The following is a 15,926-nucleotide window of genomic DNA, read 5'->3' as shown; positions in this document are numbered from 1 at the left end:
TCTCCAATATGAAATACATCCACACAAACACCCTGCTAGCTGGAGAAGGAAAAGCATAAAGTCTTGCATGCTTTCCCTTCTGTGACCGGTAACAGTGGTGGCGTTTTAAGATGATTCACACTGTAGGATCAGCATAGAGAAAAGGTAGAAGTCATGATTCCAATACATTTCCCTCTACTGGTCTGCTTTTAAGGACAAGGAGAATATGCTTGGAATTCCAGTCCCAGATCTGACAAATTATGTGCAGTTTGGCTCTTAGCTGTGTGTTTGCAAGGGCTCTGATGAAGATGAAGGGATTCTTGTTGAACAGAGATTCTCCTCCCTTCGATATTGGGGCCAGCAGCAAAAAATACTTTTCATGGTATAAGAGTGCTTACATCTTTGAGATCAGGTCTCAGTTTAACTATTTTCACTGATTCCAAAGAGGAATTTGAACCAGGAAATCTTTTAAATTCTGTAATCCTTTTTCCCGATTTATTTCTTTAAACGTGCCTTATACATTCAGTTTATCCTTTCCTTTGGCACAATAACTAGATTAATTCCAAACAAATAGCTGCATTAAAAAGACACACACAGTGCCAGGAACTAAACAAAACTAAAACAGAAGACCAGCATATGGTGCACTGAGTCCTGACCTAAAAAGACTAGAGAATACAACAGCCACATCTAACTCAACCTTTAAAATGTGATTAATGATTACCATAACTTTTTTTTTTACTAGAAAGCAATGTACTTCAATAGTATATTTGAGGGTTGTTTTTGTTTTTTTAAAAAGAAAAACCCTGTGAATTGATCAATAGGGGACGTGGGTAGCACTGTGGTCTAAACCACTGAGCCTAGGGCCTCGGAAGGTCGGCAGTTCGAATCCCCGCGACGGGGTGAGCTCCCATTGCTTGGTCCCAGCTCCTGCCAACCTAGCAGCTTAAGCACATCAAAAAGTGCAAGTAGATAAATAGGTACAGCTCCAGTGGGAAAGTAAACGGCGTTTCCATGTGCTGCTCTGGTTTCTACAGAAGTGGCTTAGTCATGCTGGCCACATGAGCTGGAAAAACTGTCTGCAGACAAACGTCGGCTCCCTCGGCCAGTAAAGTGAGATGAGCGCCGCAACCCCAGAGTTGTTCGCAACTGGACTTAACTGTCAGGTGTCCTTTACCTTCAAGCCCAATAATACTTCAATAATACTTCAAGCCCGTAATAACTGGATGTCTTTAGGAAAACCTTACCCCCTACACAACAATAAGAACAGTGTTCCCCAGACAGATGGCGGAGCTACACAGACAATTCCAAAGATTATATTTCTTACGTAACAGTGCCAGAACAAAATGGTGTTAATAATATTTTTCTTCCAAGTCAAAAGTCCAAGATTCCCTTCTTTCAAATACACTCATCATTTGCCGATCTGAGATCTCAAAGCAGATCTCAGATGGGCAAATAACTCCTATACACAATGAGACAAGTCTGCCTGTACCAAATCAGCCGCCTCTCCCTTCAAAATTCCAGGAGGTGATGAGTTGCCCAAAGGAACCAAGCCAGCTTCACAGCTGAGCACCAAGTCTCGATGTCCCCTTTCCAAGTCCACTACACCACTATAACGATTTCACAAGGCAAACAAGGCAGCCCACTGTGACTTTGCCATCTGCCTATCCAAGTCAGAACAAAGACAACTTCCTTTCATTTGGCTTGATTGTAATCCAAGTGGCCCTGTGACACAGGTCACTGAAATTCACATTAGTTTTGGACTAAATTGTGTTTTCACTCTGAGGAGAGCACATTTTCCCATTTGAAAGTGAAATTTCTGAAAGTGAACAGCCAGTTCCTAATTACTAAATAAGCAGCACACTTGCACAAGAATGCACCTTTCAAAACAGTTCATATAACATCATAGAATCAGAGAATTGTAGGATTCTAGAGTTGGGAGGAAACCTCTGCAATGCAGGAATCTCTACTAAAACATCCATGGCAGATGGGATACAGGCTGCACACTGTTTACACGGGGGTTATGTTCTGAGGCACTGCACAAGTCAGAAAAATCACATATAATTGAAACCCATTGAAAAAGCCTGCAAACATCCTGCCTCGCCGCCATTCTGCCCTTTCAGTCAGGGGCGTAGCGTGGGGGGTGCAGGGGGGGTCGGCCGCACCGGGCGCAACATCTGGGGGTTAGGGTTAGGGGGCGCAAATCCACGGGTTAGGGGGCACAAATTACTTGCCTTGCCCCGGGTGCTGACAAGCCACGCTACGCCACTGCTTTCAGTGATGTTTTAGGAACATCTTTATGATGTTTCCAGGTCACTTCTGGGTTCAGCACAATGCACAGATACTTGGTTACACAAAAACTGGATGCGTGTAAGTGGGGGGCTGCCTGCAAATAAAAATCAGATTGTTTTTAATAGATCATAGATAAGGAGATGAACAATTGTACTGATTACTTGTTTTTTAATTATTAGTTTTCCCCCAATGTTTTTGCTGTTCTCATTTTACCTGTAAGCCGCCCTGAATAAGGCGGGGTTTAAATAAATATGTAATCATAAATATGTGATCATGATAGCCTCACTGCCTCTACTCCAGCTTCTTCTGTGGCCTAAAGGCAACAGCATGAACCCAGCAGCTAACAGCAGTGCCAGCTCAACTTACGTCAGTTATGACTTGGGTTCTTTACTTGCACTGGAAGCCTGAGGAAGGGTCCCTTGTCACAAGCAGGGGAAGTGGTGCCTGAACAAAAACCTGCCTTTAAAAAATAATAATAATGAAACCCACAACAGATTTCAAATTTGGTTCTTGAGATTGCATCCTTTTAAACTAATCCTTGACGCCTCTGGATCACGCCCTGCACTACATCCATGGTCTGTGGGGCATTTTGTTAGCTAGGTTTTGTTTTAAGGAATAAAACATCTCCTCACCAATCCGTCACAGGCAAGTTAGATTTTTCCTATCCCTGTAATCTACTGACAGTTAGATTTCCCCTTTAGTTTTTATTGTGCAATTTCCCCCTAATATGATTCTTATCATCACGGTCATCAGCAACAACAGCCGCAACTAGAATGCATGTTCAAATATCTTCCCAGCAGGGAACCCAACCCTCCAAACCCCAAACTGAAATTAATCAACGTATAAACCACACGAAGTCAATATTCTTTAGGTTTCCATTGGCATCACTGCACAAAATGGTTACTGCTGTGGTGCTTCATTTGTGAGCATCTGCAGCTCCTGTGTTTTCTCCTTCCATGTGTACTAAAAATAGAACTACCTTCACTGCAAGTCCACAGGATGGCTAATTAAGGAGTTAGTAAACAGTGCTCCTCCCCGCTGGGCGAATCATTGGGTAAGAACATTGGCTAAGATTCATGATAATCCATCAGAGTACATATGACCCTATGGGCCTTTGAAATCTATAAATTCTCATTTATTAAATCGTCAGCTGTTTACTTTTTAGACAACCTGGCATTAAGGTAAATATAAATCAGATGGCTGGGTTAATCAGAAACCAAAACCTCTTATTTTCTATGGAAGCCATTAAACAATAGGCTCTGAGCTGACATGCAAATCAACATTTGTGTTTTATATCAGCTCAGAATCTTTTTCTGGTTCTCTTCATAGAGGTTGTTTCAAGTTTAAAAGATTCCCTGCCTGCTACAAATGGACAATGACATCTCACTGGTGAGAATAATACATCTTTGTTCTCTCTCATGTGCCAGCCTTAGGCTTACGGAAGGATGTGCAGTCAGCTGATGTTCCTGTTTCTTTGCTTCCAGGTAATGGGTACAGTGGCTCTAAACTGGCTGATGAAAGAAAGGGTACATGCTCTACCGTTTAAGGCATAGTATCTTCTAACTCAGAGCTCACACGCTTCTGTGCCAAAGTCTTTGGGTGTTTTACAAACCATCCCAAACCATATGTAATCAAAGATCAACCAACGTTCTGCAAAACAAATCCCACAAGACTTAAATTAAACATATTCAGATACTCAATGGTCAACCCAAACCAGGACAATAACAAAGCCAAAGAGATCAAACCAGAATTAGCAGAAGAAAAACAGGATAATGTTAAGGGGCTGCAAGACCAAAAGGGGACTTTAAAATTGGCTTCTACCAATAATAGCCAGTCATTTTTAGCTTCAAAATCTAGGAAAGATGTATCGAATTTATTCTTAAAAAACAAAAACAAAAAACTTCCTCAGTTGGAAGCAGGAAGTTCATTTTACAAGACGGTATTTTGCTTACCATCTACAACATTTCCCAAACATGAAAAGTAAGATGCAAAATGCAAGAAGGGGGAAAACACAGGAAGCTGTTCTACATGTCACTTTTTCAAGCACTATGCTGAAATTGGAAAGACATCAGACAAGTAAGTAAATAAACTGCAGGCATCCGTCACCCAGTCTTGCAGTAAGTGAATCTAAGGCAAACACTCTTGCCATCCTAGCCTGGCAGAAATATCCACAGAGCAAATTATAGAAGATAATATAGTCCCTAAGCGTAGCCATTTTCTCCTCTGCATTTACACATTTGAAGCTGTTCAAACTTCACAGTGAAATCGCATATAGATATTAAAAACTTTATATAAAAAGGCAAACACACAAAAAGAATGGCTAGCAAACCCATATACTTACAGTGCATGCCTACTTGGCAACATTCTACACTGAACTGAATGGCGCTTACTCCCAGGAAGACCGATCAAATGTTCTTCCGTATTCAAGGCTTACAAAACAGTGGTTCACAAAAAATATTAATGCAAAATAAAATGTTGCCTACCTCAGTTATGTGCGGCATTGGGTTAAATCCACAGAGGTTGCACACGACGTTATGGCATTCAGTACATGTATTATAGTTGGGAGGATCCTTAGAACCAACATTTAGCTCAGTTTTACAGAGAGGACAAGAAGACGCTGGCTGCGAAGGAGGCTTCGTTTTTGGTGCCTCGGCACTTTGCTTAGCTTCAACAGCTGGAGGCTTGATGTCTTTGGCAGGCAAAGCCTTCTTCCCAGCGTCTGTTTCCTTAACAGTGGAGCCGCCTTCAGCTTTGGGTGGCTCTGGTTTTTCTGCCACAGGAGGCCTTGTTTCTTTCTTCACAGGTGTTGCTTTGGGAGATGGCTGGGATTGACGGGTATCTTTTTGTGGGGCAGGAGGCTGTGCTGCAGGAGGCGGCTGCTTTGAGGGGGACCCAGATGGAGGACCCTGTGGTTGAGCTCCGGGCTGGCCTGCTGTAGAGATTAAATTGGAAGCCTGGCTGAAAATGGAAGCACCAAATCCAAAGAGCTTCCCGGTGACTCTTTCTTGAGGGGTTGTTGGCTGTGGTTTGGGAGGATCTGTGATGCCTCCTATGTTAAGACTGAATAATCTAGATTGCTCTGGGGCTTTGGGAGGTTGCTGAGCTTGTGGCTGAGCCTGGGTGGGTTTGGGCCCCGTGGTGCCTTGTTGCCCTTTGGGAGCCTGTTTGGTGTCTGGCTTAGGAGCCGCCTGGGGTTGCCTTTTCTTGGGGTCTTCTTTCACCTCACCTGGTTCGCCTACCTTCTGAGCCTTAGGATCCAACCCAGGTTGAGGCTGAGGAACGAGTTTGGGATCTGACTTCTGACGAGACACTTGAGATGACGTTTTGGAATCTGGAGGAGCAGTTTTATCTCCAGACGGAGGTGTGTCTTGAGACGACTTAGCAGGCTCCGATCTCGGAGTCTGTGCCACTTTCTGTTGAGCGAGTGCAGCTTTCGGGCCAGGTGAATCTTGTTTGGTATCTGATGGTGGTGTAGGCACAGTATCGCTTGTGGGTTTCTGAGTACTAGCTTGCTTCTGTTTGTCTTCAACCAATGGCTGCTTGGCCTGGTCAGATTTGGGGGCCGGTTCTGTTGGCTGAGTTTCAGCAGGGGGAAGTTTTGGTTTTGCAGGAGGAGAACTGGGCACGGTTGGCTGCTTTATTTGTGTTGGTGGCTTTTTGTGTTCAGGTGACTGGGTAACATCAGGTTTTAGAGGAGCATCTTTCTTCTGTGTAGATTGCTGTGGCTGGGAAACCGGTTTGCTTGCTGCAGTCGGAGCAGGCATCTTTTGCTTGGGCGCGGAGGGCTGTGGTCCAGGGCCAGGACCTGGAGCCAAATCACCGCCTAAAGCTCTCTGCATCTGGCAGTTTAAACAAAGCCATTCTTTAATCTGTGAGAGAATGAAAAAAAGATTAAACAGCCAGATAGAATCACACCATGAATAGTGCAAACATCCTGTTCACATGTTTTAAAGGGGAGAGTAGCCCAGCTGATCACATCCATATTCTCCTTTTAAACTTTACAGATTACTTTAGCATGGACACTGGTACCAGAGCCTACAATAAACTCAGATGCCAACTTTGCTGCCACATACACCCAGACAACACCATCACTGGACCCAACAACATGAAACATATCATCTCAGGCCTATTTAATTGCCCATCTTCTAACATTGTGTATGCCATCAAATGCCAGCAGTGCCCTTCAGCTCTCTATATTGGACAAACAGGCCAAACCCTATGACAAAGGATAAATGGACATACTGTAGATTCCGGCATATTAGGCGACTGGGCGTATTAGACGACCCCCCCCAAACTGGCAGCTGCAATTGGCAGCTGTCTTATAAGCCCAGTTGCCCAATACGCTGGGCAGCAACAGGGGTGCGCTCAGCTCCGTGCTGGGAGAAAGCCACCCGGCATGGAGCTGAGCCCGCCCCCGGCTGCTGCTCCTTCGGAGCTGCCACTGCCGCAGGGGGTGGGCTCTGTTCCGCGCCACCCATACCCTGCGTATAAGGCGACCCCCGACTTTAGAGAAGATTTTTCGGGGTTCAAAAGTCGCCTTATACACCGGAATCTACGGTATATCTGACATCAGGAATCACAAGATAAAGAAACCAGTAGGAGAACACTTCAAATCTCCAGGACACTTAATATAGGATTTCAAAGCAGCTGTCTTATTACAAAAGAATTTCAGAAACAGACTTGAAAGAGAAGCTGCTGAATTACAACTTATCACTAAACTGAAAACTATGGAGAGACCTGGTCTTAATAGAGATATTAGATCCCTGTCTCCTGTAGGACTAATTGCAGTCATTAACAGTTGTCAACAGGTTTACCATACCCATTGAGTCAATCACCCATCTCCTACTACCCGCCTGAGAAAAACTCCACCCCACCCTTCCACTATATATAAAGGTCTGGTGACTTCCGTTTCAATGTATCTGAAGAAGTGTGCATGCACATGAAAGGTTATACCAAGAACAAACTTAGTTGATCTCTAAGGCACTACTGGGCAATATATATATATATAAACGTCGCCTAGACACCCCAACTTTTACACGGGAAGACACCCGAGGACACCAAAACCTGCATTCCTGTACCCGTGAAAATCTACGAAAGCAAATATATATATATATATATATATATATATATATATATATATATATATATGCAGGTTTTGGTGTCCTCGGGTGTCTTCCCGTGTAAAAGTTGGGGTGTCTAGGCGACGTTTCGACGAGGTCTCACTCGTCATCTTCAGGCTGGTGCTTTCGGCTTCTTGTTACTGGAACAGAGCAGGATCTCAGTGTTTGAGTTCCTATAAATACTGTTGAGGGGGTGTGGTGTATGGCCTCCAATGTTCTGGGCAGAGAGGAAGTTCCCAGGCTAGTGTGCCTTTTCTTCTTTTGTTCCTTAATTACTTGAGGGATATCTTGAGTGATTTCTTGAGTGATATCCTGAGTACCACTTAGGTGGGTCATTAGGTGTGGATTAGTTGCTAAAGTCTTTGTGTCTTGACCTCTTGAACTTTGTGAAGAGTTTTTCTGAGAAGATGGCTGTACTGCACTTAGTTGTGCTCTGGCTTGGCTTCGTGTATAGGGGCGAGCTGTGGTTTTGTGGCCTGTGTCAGCCAGATCTGTGTAGGGATTGCAGGGGGGTGCAGCATCCGGAGGTGCCACCATGGTTTGGCTACTGGATGGTGTCTGTAATTTATCTGTGGAGAGGGTCTGGGTTTGGGTCTGGTGTGGTTGATTGGTGATAGCGTTCTGTGTGCCTCTGGATCTGGTGTCAGTTTTTGTGGGGAGGGCTAATTTCCAGATGTCTGGCAAGCGGGATGTGTCGTCACGCTTGTTCATGTTGTGAGGGTGTTTCTCTATCTCGATGGCTTCCATGATTATTCTCTTGTGGTGATGTTCCATGTTAAAGAGCAATTTGGAATCTGCAAAATTAATTTCGTGTCCTGTTTCTTTCATGTGTTGGAAAAGAGAGGAAGTTTTTTCTTCTTTTTTGACGGCATTCTTGTGTTCTGCGATACGTGCATTTATTCATCTGTTTGTTTGTCCAATGTACGTGGCTGGGCAGACTTTGCAGGGTATTTCATAGACCCCTTGGTTTTCTAACTGGATTTTATCCTTGGGGTTAAAGCTCGCCCCTATACACGAAGCCAAGCCAGAGCACAACTAAGTGCAGTACAGCCATCTTCTCAGAAAAACTCTTCACAAAGTTCAAGAGGTCAAGACACAAAGACTTTAGCAACTAATCCACACCTAATGACCCACCTAAGTGGTACTCAGGATATCACTCAAGAAATCACTCAAGATATCCCTCAAGTAATTAAGGAACAAAAGAAGAAAAGGCACACTAGCCTGGGAACTTCCTCTCTGCCCAGAACATTGGAGGCCATACACCACACCCCCTCAACAGTATTTATAGGAACTCAAACACTGAGATCCTGCTCTGTTCCAGTAACAAGAAGCCGAAAGCACCAGCCTGAAGATGACGAGTGAGACCTCGTCGAAACGTCGCCTAGACACCCCAACTTTTACACGGGAAGACACCCGAGGACACCAAAACCTGCATTCCTGTACCCGTGAAAATCTACGAAAGCATATATATATATATATATATATATATATATATATATATATATATATATATTAGCAGTATGATTACTTCATCCCCCCAATAACTGCTTCATGTCAGCTGATGAATTTCTCACCTGCTCAGTAACCACAATTTTATAATTAAAACAAAAAAAATCCTTCCAGTAGCACCTTAAAGGCCAACTAAGTTAGTTCTTGGTATGAGCTTTCGTGTGCATGCACACTTCTTCAGATAGCTCATACCAAGAACTAACTTAGTTGGTCTTTAAGGTGTTACTGGAAGGAATTTTTTTTGTTTTGACTATGGCAGACCAACACGGCTACCTATCTGTAATTTTATAATTGTTTGGCTTTGTCCCAAACAGTGCAGATAAGGATTTAGATAAATAAAATAAACAACTTGGGCAGACATAACCCACTCCTGATTATGTGTTTTGCACAGATGTGTGATTTACATTTCCTCTCATGTTATTTGTCATCTAATGAAAAACTCCATGAAGCTCTAAATCCAGCTCTAAAACTGATATCTCTGATTTTAAGACTGAAAAGAAAATGCAACTCCTGTAACTAAACACTCAAAGACCATATTAAATAAATCTTTTGCTTCTTCAAAATTTTAGATATAGTGTGACATTCATTCTGACTTAATTAATCCCATTGAAACTTCTGCTTTTGGCACAAAATTCCTTCCAAATATTTCAGTGGTAGTATCTGAATACTGAAAGGTTCAAGAAGACAACTACCACACAAGTAAGGTGTGGCACCTTAACACCCTTAATACAAAATGAAAAACACCTGTGGTAGCTTTAAGTTAACACATACTGCAAAACCAATCTGCTCTTGCTTTTGTGTTAGATAAGCACTGCCCAGAGAGAAACACCTTTTCCACCCTCATCTTCATCCATAATCTGAGAGTAACATTCATCTCCCATGTCTATGGCACACATGAGATGTATTGAGTACCCTCAAGTCATAAAAAAAGAAAGAAGTCCTGCCAGTGCAAGCCCAAGAGATTCTGGCACCTGAAGCGGACCACAAAATGGCCTCTCCCACCACCACCCACCAGGGAAGAAGGGGTAAATGAAAATCTCCATCAGGACCAAGGGGGGAAGGGTACCAGCAGAACCTCCTATTCGCCAAGAGGCAGCTGGAGAGGCAGAAGAAGGGGACAGAGCCAGCCTCCAAGGAGTATGCTGAAGCTGCTGCTACCCCCGCAGCAAAGGAAGCAGAAGCTGGTGATGCATTCCTTGGAGGCCAGATCTGCTGCCCCTGTGGATCCTGTCGCCTGAAGCAGTTGCCTCATCTTGCCTCATGGGTAGGCCTGTCCTAAGTCCTGCACTTCTCCCACCCACACATTTCCAAAGACAATACAGCGGGGAGGGAATTGGAAAACAATACAATGAAGGTAAGGGTTAAAAAGATATGTGTCATATGTGCTTCAGCCAGCAAGAGGATTAATACTGGGATTTGAGAGATTAACCTGTCTGACCTAAAATGGAATCTACTACACTTCCTGCCAGTGATTAAATTCCAGATCACATGATCTCACCGTAGTAGTAAGTTGCTGTTGCTAAGCAACAGTCACACTGGTGCGCATGAATGACTGCAGCTGATAGCTCTAGCGATGTGGATTTAATGCATTATAACTATGTATTAGAAGTATACATCTGAACATCACAGGGTAGTTGTAATCGTTGGCTTCTCGCAGTGGGAGAACAGCCAGAAGGCCCTCCATTGAATACATGACAATGTGGGCTGGCCTCGTGCATGCATAGCTCCCAGGCTGGCTTCCTGACAATAAGCCAAGGAGTCTTCTACAGGCCCTATGCAATATATATTCAGTTCAAGTGATTGCTTCGCATCAGATGAAGAAGGTCAAGTGGGCTGAAGGATAGCATGGAAAGCTAGCCGAAGAAGAAGAAGAAGAAGAAGAAGAAGAAGAAGAAGAAGAAGAAGAAGAAGAAGAAGAAGAGGAGGAGGAGGAGGAGGAGTTTGGATTTGATATCCCGCCTTTCACTCCCCTTCAGGAGTCTCAAAGCGGCTAACATTCTCCTTTCCCTTCCTCCCCCACAACAAACTCTGTGAGGTGAGTGGGGCTGAGAGACTTCAGAGAAGTGTGACTAGCCCAAGGTCACCCAGCAGCTGCAGGTGGAGGAGCGGAGACGCGAACCCGGTTCCCCAGATTACGAGACTACCGCTCTTAACCACTACACCACACTGGCTCTCGGAACAACATTTTGGAAGCATTTTGGTGCACAAAGAGAGGAATAAGCAAACCAGGGGAAGGGGGAATCCAGGTGGGGTTTTACATGAAAATTAGCCTGCCTTTGCTTTTAAAAATACAGTCCAATGAAAGTGGCTTGTAGTCATCTCTTGTCATGAGCAACTATCCACTTGAGGCAACCGTTAGCTCTGGGCTGGGATGCACAACCACATCAAGATGAAAGATGCAGCTAGCTGGTTCAAAGGGGCCTAAATGAGCATTATGATGTGGCATCAGACCAACATCTGTACCATATACACAGCTGAAAGCCTGGTATATGTCTCGTTTGCAGGAACAGGAGTCAGACAATGGTATGTACTACAGATGATATGGGACGCAGGTAGCGCTGTGGGTTAAAGCCTCAACGCCTAGGGCTTGCTGATCGAAAGGTTGATGGTTCGAATCCCTGTGGCGGGGTGCGCTCCTGTTGCTCGGTCCCAGCGCCTGCCAACCTAGCAGTTCGAAAGCACCCCCAGGTGCAAGTAGATAAATAGGGACCGCTTACTGGCGGGAAGGTAAACGGCGTTTCCGTGTGCTGCGCTGGCTCACCAGATGCAGCTTTGTCACGCTGGCCACGTGACCCGGAAGTGTCTCCGGACAGCGCTGGCCCCCGGCCTCTTAAGTGAGATGGGCGCACAACCCCAGAGTCTGTCAAGACTGGCCCGTACGGGCAGGGGTACCTTTACCTTTACCTTTACAGATGGTAGTTTAGGCTTCATCTAAACTAAACTGGCCAGACACCAAGACCTCAGCCCTGGAACTTCTTTTCCATGTCAGGGCTTTATAGTTCCCATAGCATGAATTAGCTGCTACTCTGTTTTCCTGTACCTGCAGGCTTCACCAATTAATAACCCTATCCATTGACTATAAATCTAGGATTAGAGAGTCAGCTTGTGGCTGAGATTATGTCCTCTCTGTTAGGACTGAGCTGTGTCATTTCTCGTTTTACGAATTGGAAAGCAGGCAACAGAAATTAGCAACAGGATAGCTGTTGTGATGAAGAGTGGCAGACAAAAGCTAGCGGTGTGTTCATTTCTCTGTTTCTTTCTCTTGCCTGGGTTTTACATTTTAATATTTTTGTTACAGGCAAGAAAGACATAATGGGCAGATACTTCCACTGGTTTTTCTGCAAGATCTCTTAAGTTTCTTTCAATAAAACTCTGGCCACAGGTCTGCCTATAACAGGGATGGCTAACTTCTCTCGTTCACTTGTATGTAGGATTATTTCAAACCATACACAACAAGTGGTTTGGTGGAGTTCATATCCTTCACCCCACTTGCAAAAGCTTCCAGAGGAAGACTTTTGACCAGTTTGGTTTCATACTTCAGGATACAAACTGACTTAAATGATGATAATGCAACAGTTTAGCCGGTGCATGCTAGAACCACCATAATATATGTATTATGAAAATATACTGAGAGGGGCTAACAAAGCATCTTCCACAATATCCTGTAATCAGAAGACAACCTGATTGGTGGAAGTATCTAATTCCCCTCTGCTTTTTCCTAAAGAACAGACTCAGCACACTTCAACTGATAAGCCACAGTAGCCCCTCTTGTCAAATGAATTATTGTTTTGCCTGTGACCGACACTGCTACAATGAAAAAATTTGACACATTTTGGGCATTGTTTTAATGTACTTGTTATATATTTTGCTCACCAACAGCATGTTTTAGGAAGAAGCTATCTATAAACATTCCTATAAATAAAAAGATAAATGATTTATTCATCCCAAAGTCTAGGACAATAACAAAGATGGATAAGTCTGCCAGATTGTCTTCTGGAATCCTACCTGGAAACTACAACTAGAATCATCATAAACATTCCACTATAGGGAGTCACTTATCCATGCTTCTCCCCAATCATGATTTTCTTTTTTTAATTTTATTTTATTAAATAAATGTTATTAGTATTTTCCACACAACAACAACACCATGAAAAATATTGAAAAATAACAATACACAACACAAAAAACCAACATTCGAAAAACTAAAAAAGCAACAACAAAAACCAAAAACAAAAGCCAAATCCATCTTACAAGTTAATAATATAATATCTTACAAGTTAATAGTAAAAACACTAAAAAGAAAAACAAACATTGACTTCCACCAATCCCATAGCACCTCCTTTATCTCTCATTGTGTCTTCCTGTTTTCCTTATCATCTCTATCCTAACATCTAGATATAAATCCCTCTTTCTTATCCTTTCGCTTCACAAGGTTATTCCAGACTCAGCCAGATTTCTGTCCTCGAACCTTGACTTTTGAGGTATTCATTTAGGCACTCCCATTCTTTTTTTACTTCACTTTTTGTGTTTTGTCTTATTATGTCTGTCAATTTGGCTAATTCTAAGTATTCTGAAAGCTTACATAACCACTCTCCCCTAGTGGGTAACTGTTTCCCTTTCCAATACTCCAATCATGATTTTCAAGGAAACATCAGAGTTCTAATCTGGGGGCAAGAAAATAGGTACTGCATGTCTGTGTGAGGTTACCTTGCATGATCAAGAAATGGATATCTCTGTGTGAAACCAATTCATCTACTTAACATCACATATATGCAGTAGCTATATTTATGCATGGATTGATATGAAATTCAGAGGGCCTCTTCCATATGTATGTAATCAAGCAATCTCAAAATTGCAGTTTTAGTTCTAGTTTTAATGTTATGCATTCCCCTGTGAAATAGTATGTCTGCCTAGAGACAGGAAGATAATGTGTCCAAAATGGAATAGCCTGATAGATGACATATTCCTCACAGACTGAAATAATATTTTGCACAATGGTTTATATAGTTGCTGTTTCATTTTCATCCTCTAGATGCTTTCTAATTAACATGAAGTAGAAATTAAAGTGCCATTTAGATATATGCAACTGCAGTTCCTCAGCGCATAACATTTATATATTTGTTGCAATCAGAGATGGACCAGGCTTCCGAATTCTGTGCCATTTCAGGCTTGCTCATGCAAGCACAGGTCCTTTCCATCCATTTTGTGTGGAGTTTTATTAAAGGAATCACAAAAGACCACATTTAAATTGTTCACATTTTGTGTTCATTTTTTCTTTTTGCACAAAATATACTCATTTCAATGCATTCATCATAAAATATGCATCTTGAACAAAACGTTGATAGGAAATACCACTTTTGGTGCACTGAAACTGCACTGCAAAATCTGGAGTGATATGCAGTCAACTGGGAGTTGCAGGATAGTTTAAGTGTTTCAGATTGGGTCAGTTCCCTTTATAAGCAGATGGAACAAATTGTTCCTCATTCCTAGTTGTAAACAATATGGTAGATAATTTAGGATTGCCATATTTCAAAAAGTGAAATTGGATGTTTTTGAACCATCTCTGAGAAAATCAGCAAAAATGACACTGCCAGCATAGGCTGCCACTAGTGATGTATGGAAGTGAGAGCTGGACCATAAAGAAGGCTGATCACCAAAGAATTGATGCTTTTGAATTCTGGTGCTGGAGGAGACTCTTGAGAGTCCCATGGAATTCAAGAAGATCAAACCTTTCCATTCTGAAGGAAATCAGCCCTGAGTGCTCACTAGAAGGACAGATCTTGAAGCTGAGGCTCCAATACTTTGGCCACCTCATGAGAAGAGAAGACTCCTGGAAAAGACCCTGATGTTGGGAAAGATGGAGGGCACAAGGAGAAGGGGATGACAGAGGATGAGATGGTTGGAAAGTGTTCTTGAAGCTACTAACATGCGTTTGACCAAATTGCGTGAGGCAGTGCAAGACAGGAATGCCTGGCGTGCTCTGGTCCATGGGGTCATGAAGAGTCGGACACGACTAAATGACTAAACAACAACAACAAATTCAGTTTTGTGCTATGACAAGCACACCATCTTTGTAAGCAATTCAGCTTGACAGATGGAACAATTCCTCCTCTCCTGTTCTGAGGATTCTTCCAATCCTTCCCTTCCCAGTGCCAATTTCAGGGGGTAAAGGGGCATACAGGATGGGGAAGAGGGAAGGAAAGCCCCATTACACAGGTGGTTGTCCTTGCTCAAGAGCTTCTGATGACAGGGTTCATTAGCTGATTCCCGCCCTGTGTCTTCTGATGTTTGTTTGATTGTTTAAATAAGCTTTTAGGTGTTTTAAAGCAGGTTACAACTATGTACAAATACATTATATACAAAACATTAGACATTAATATGCCTTTTTAGATCACGTACTACATTTAGCACTGTGCACTTAGTAATATCTACAAGGAATTTGCAGGTCAGCAGAGGCATCAGGTGCTAGGTCCTGCTCTATTCTGTGTAACACCTATATAATCTGCCATCCAATGAAATCTACATTCCCTATAAACTAAGACAGTGATCTCTACAGTAATTACAAGACTTTCTCAGTTAGCGAAGTTGCTTGAATTTGGGGGTGGGGGTGGGAACAAAGCTAGTGGTAGGTATCAAAAATGTTTCTCTCTTTATTTTATTTCATAAAAAATTTTGTACCGATGGATTGTAAGAACAACAACCTTCAAAGCAGTTCCTTTGCCATGGTGCCACATGAGGATGTAGTGAACTGAGAATGGGACATTGCAGTAAAGAAAACAGTCCCAGAAGCAGTGCCACCACAGCTGCAAAACAGGCAACACTGAAAGCAGGTGCCTGGTGAGGACAATTCAGGGGAAAATCACACACACATCCCACAACCACCAAATTTAACTTGTTTATTTATTTTCTTGGTGATTTAAAAATCAGTTTTCTCTTATGCGGCAGCTAGACTGGTGACTGGGGGCGGCCGCCGAGACCACATAACACCGGTCTTGAAAGACCTACATTGGCTCCCAGTACGTTTCCGAG

General features: G+C 43.0%; 1 protein-coding gene across 6 annotated transcripts in view; it reads right to left on the bottom strand.

The window, feature by feature from the left end:
- The window catches only part of PCLO (piccolo presynaptic cytomatrix protein), a gene marked incomplete at its 5' end in the record, with an annotated part of 247,616 nt that overhangs the window by 184,286 nt on the left and 47,404 nt on the right, over positions 1 to 15,926 (bottom strand). For all 6 annotated transcript variants that reach the window (XR_014168472.1, XM_081911645.1, XM_081911646.1 and 3 more), the window contains one exon: positions 4,752 to 6,137. Coding sequence is in view for 5 of the 6 variants with exons in the window: in XM_081911645.1 (XP_081767771.1) it covers positions 4,752 to 6,137 (1,386 nt within the window). The remainder of the gene's footprint in view (positions 1 to 4,751; positions 6,138 to 15,926) is intronic.

This window comes from Podarcis melisellensis (genome assembly GCF_964234715.1).
Source record: "Podarcis melisellensis genome assembly, chromosome: 5".
NCBI classification, from domain to species: Eukaryota; Metazoa; Chordata; class Lepidosauria; order Squamata; family Lacertidae; genus Podarcis; species Podarcis melisellensis.
The sequence above is the reverse complement of the archived record's forward strand: the minus strand, read 5'-3'. Positions and strand labels throughout refer to the sequence as shown.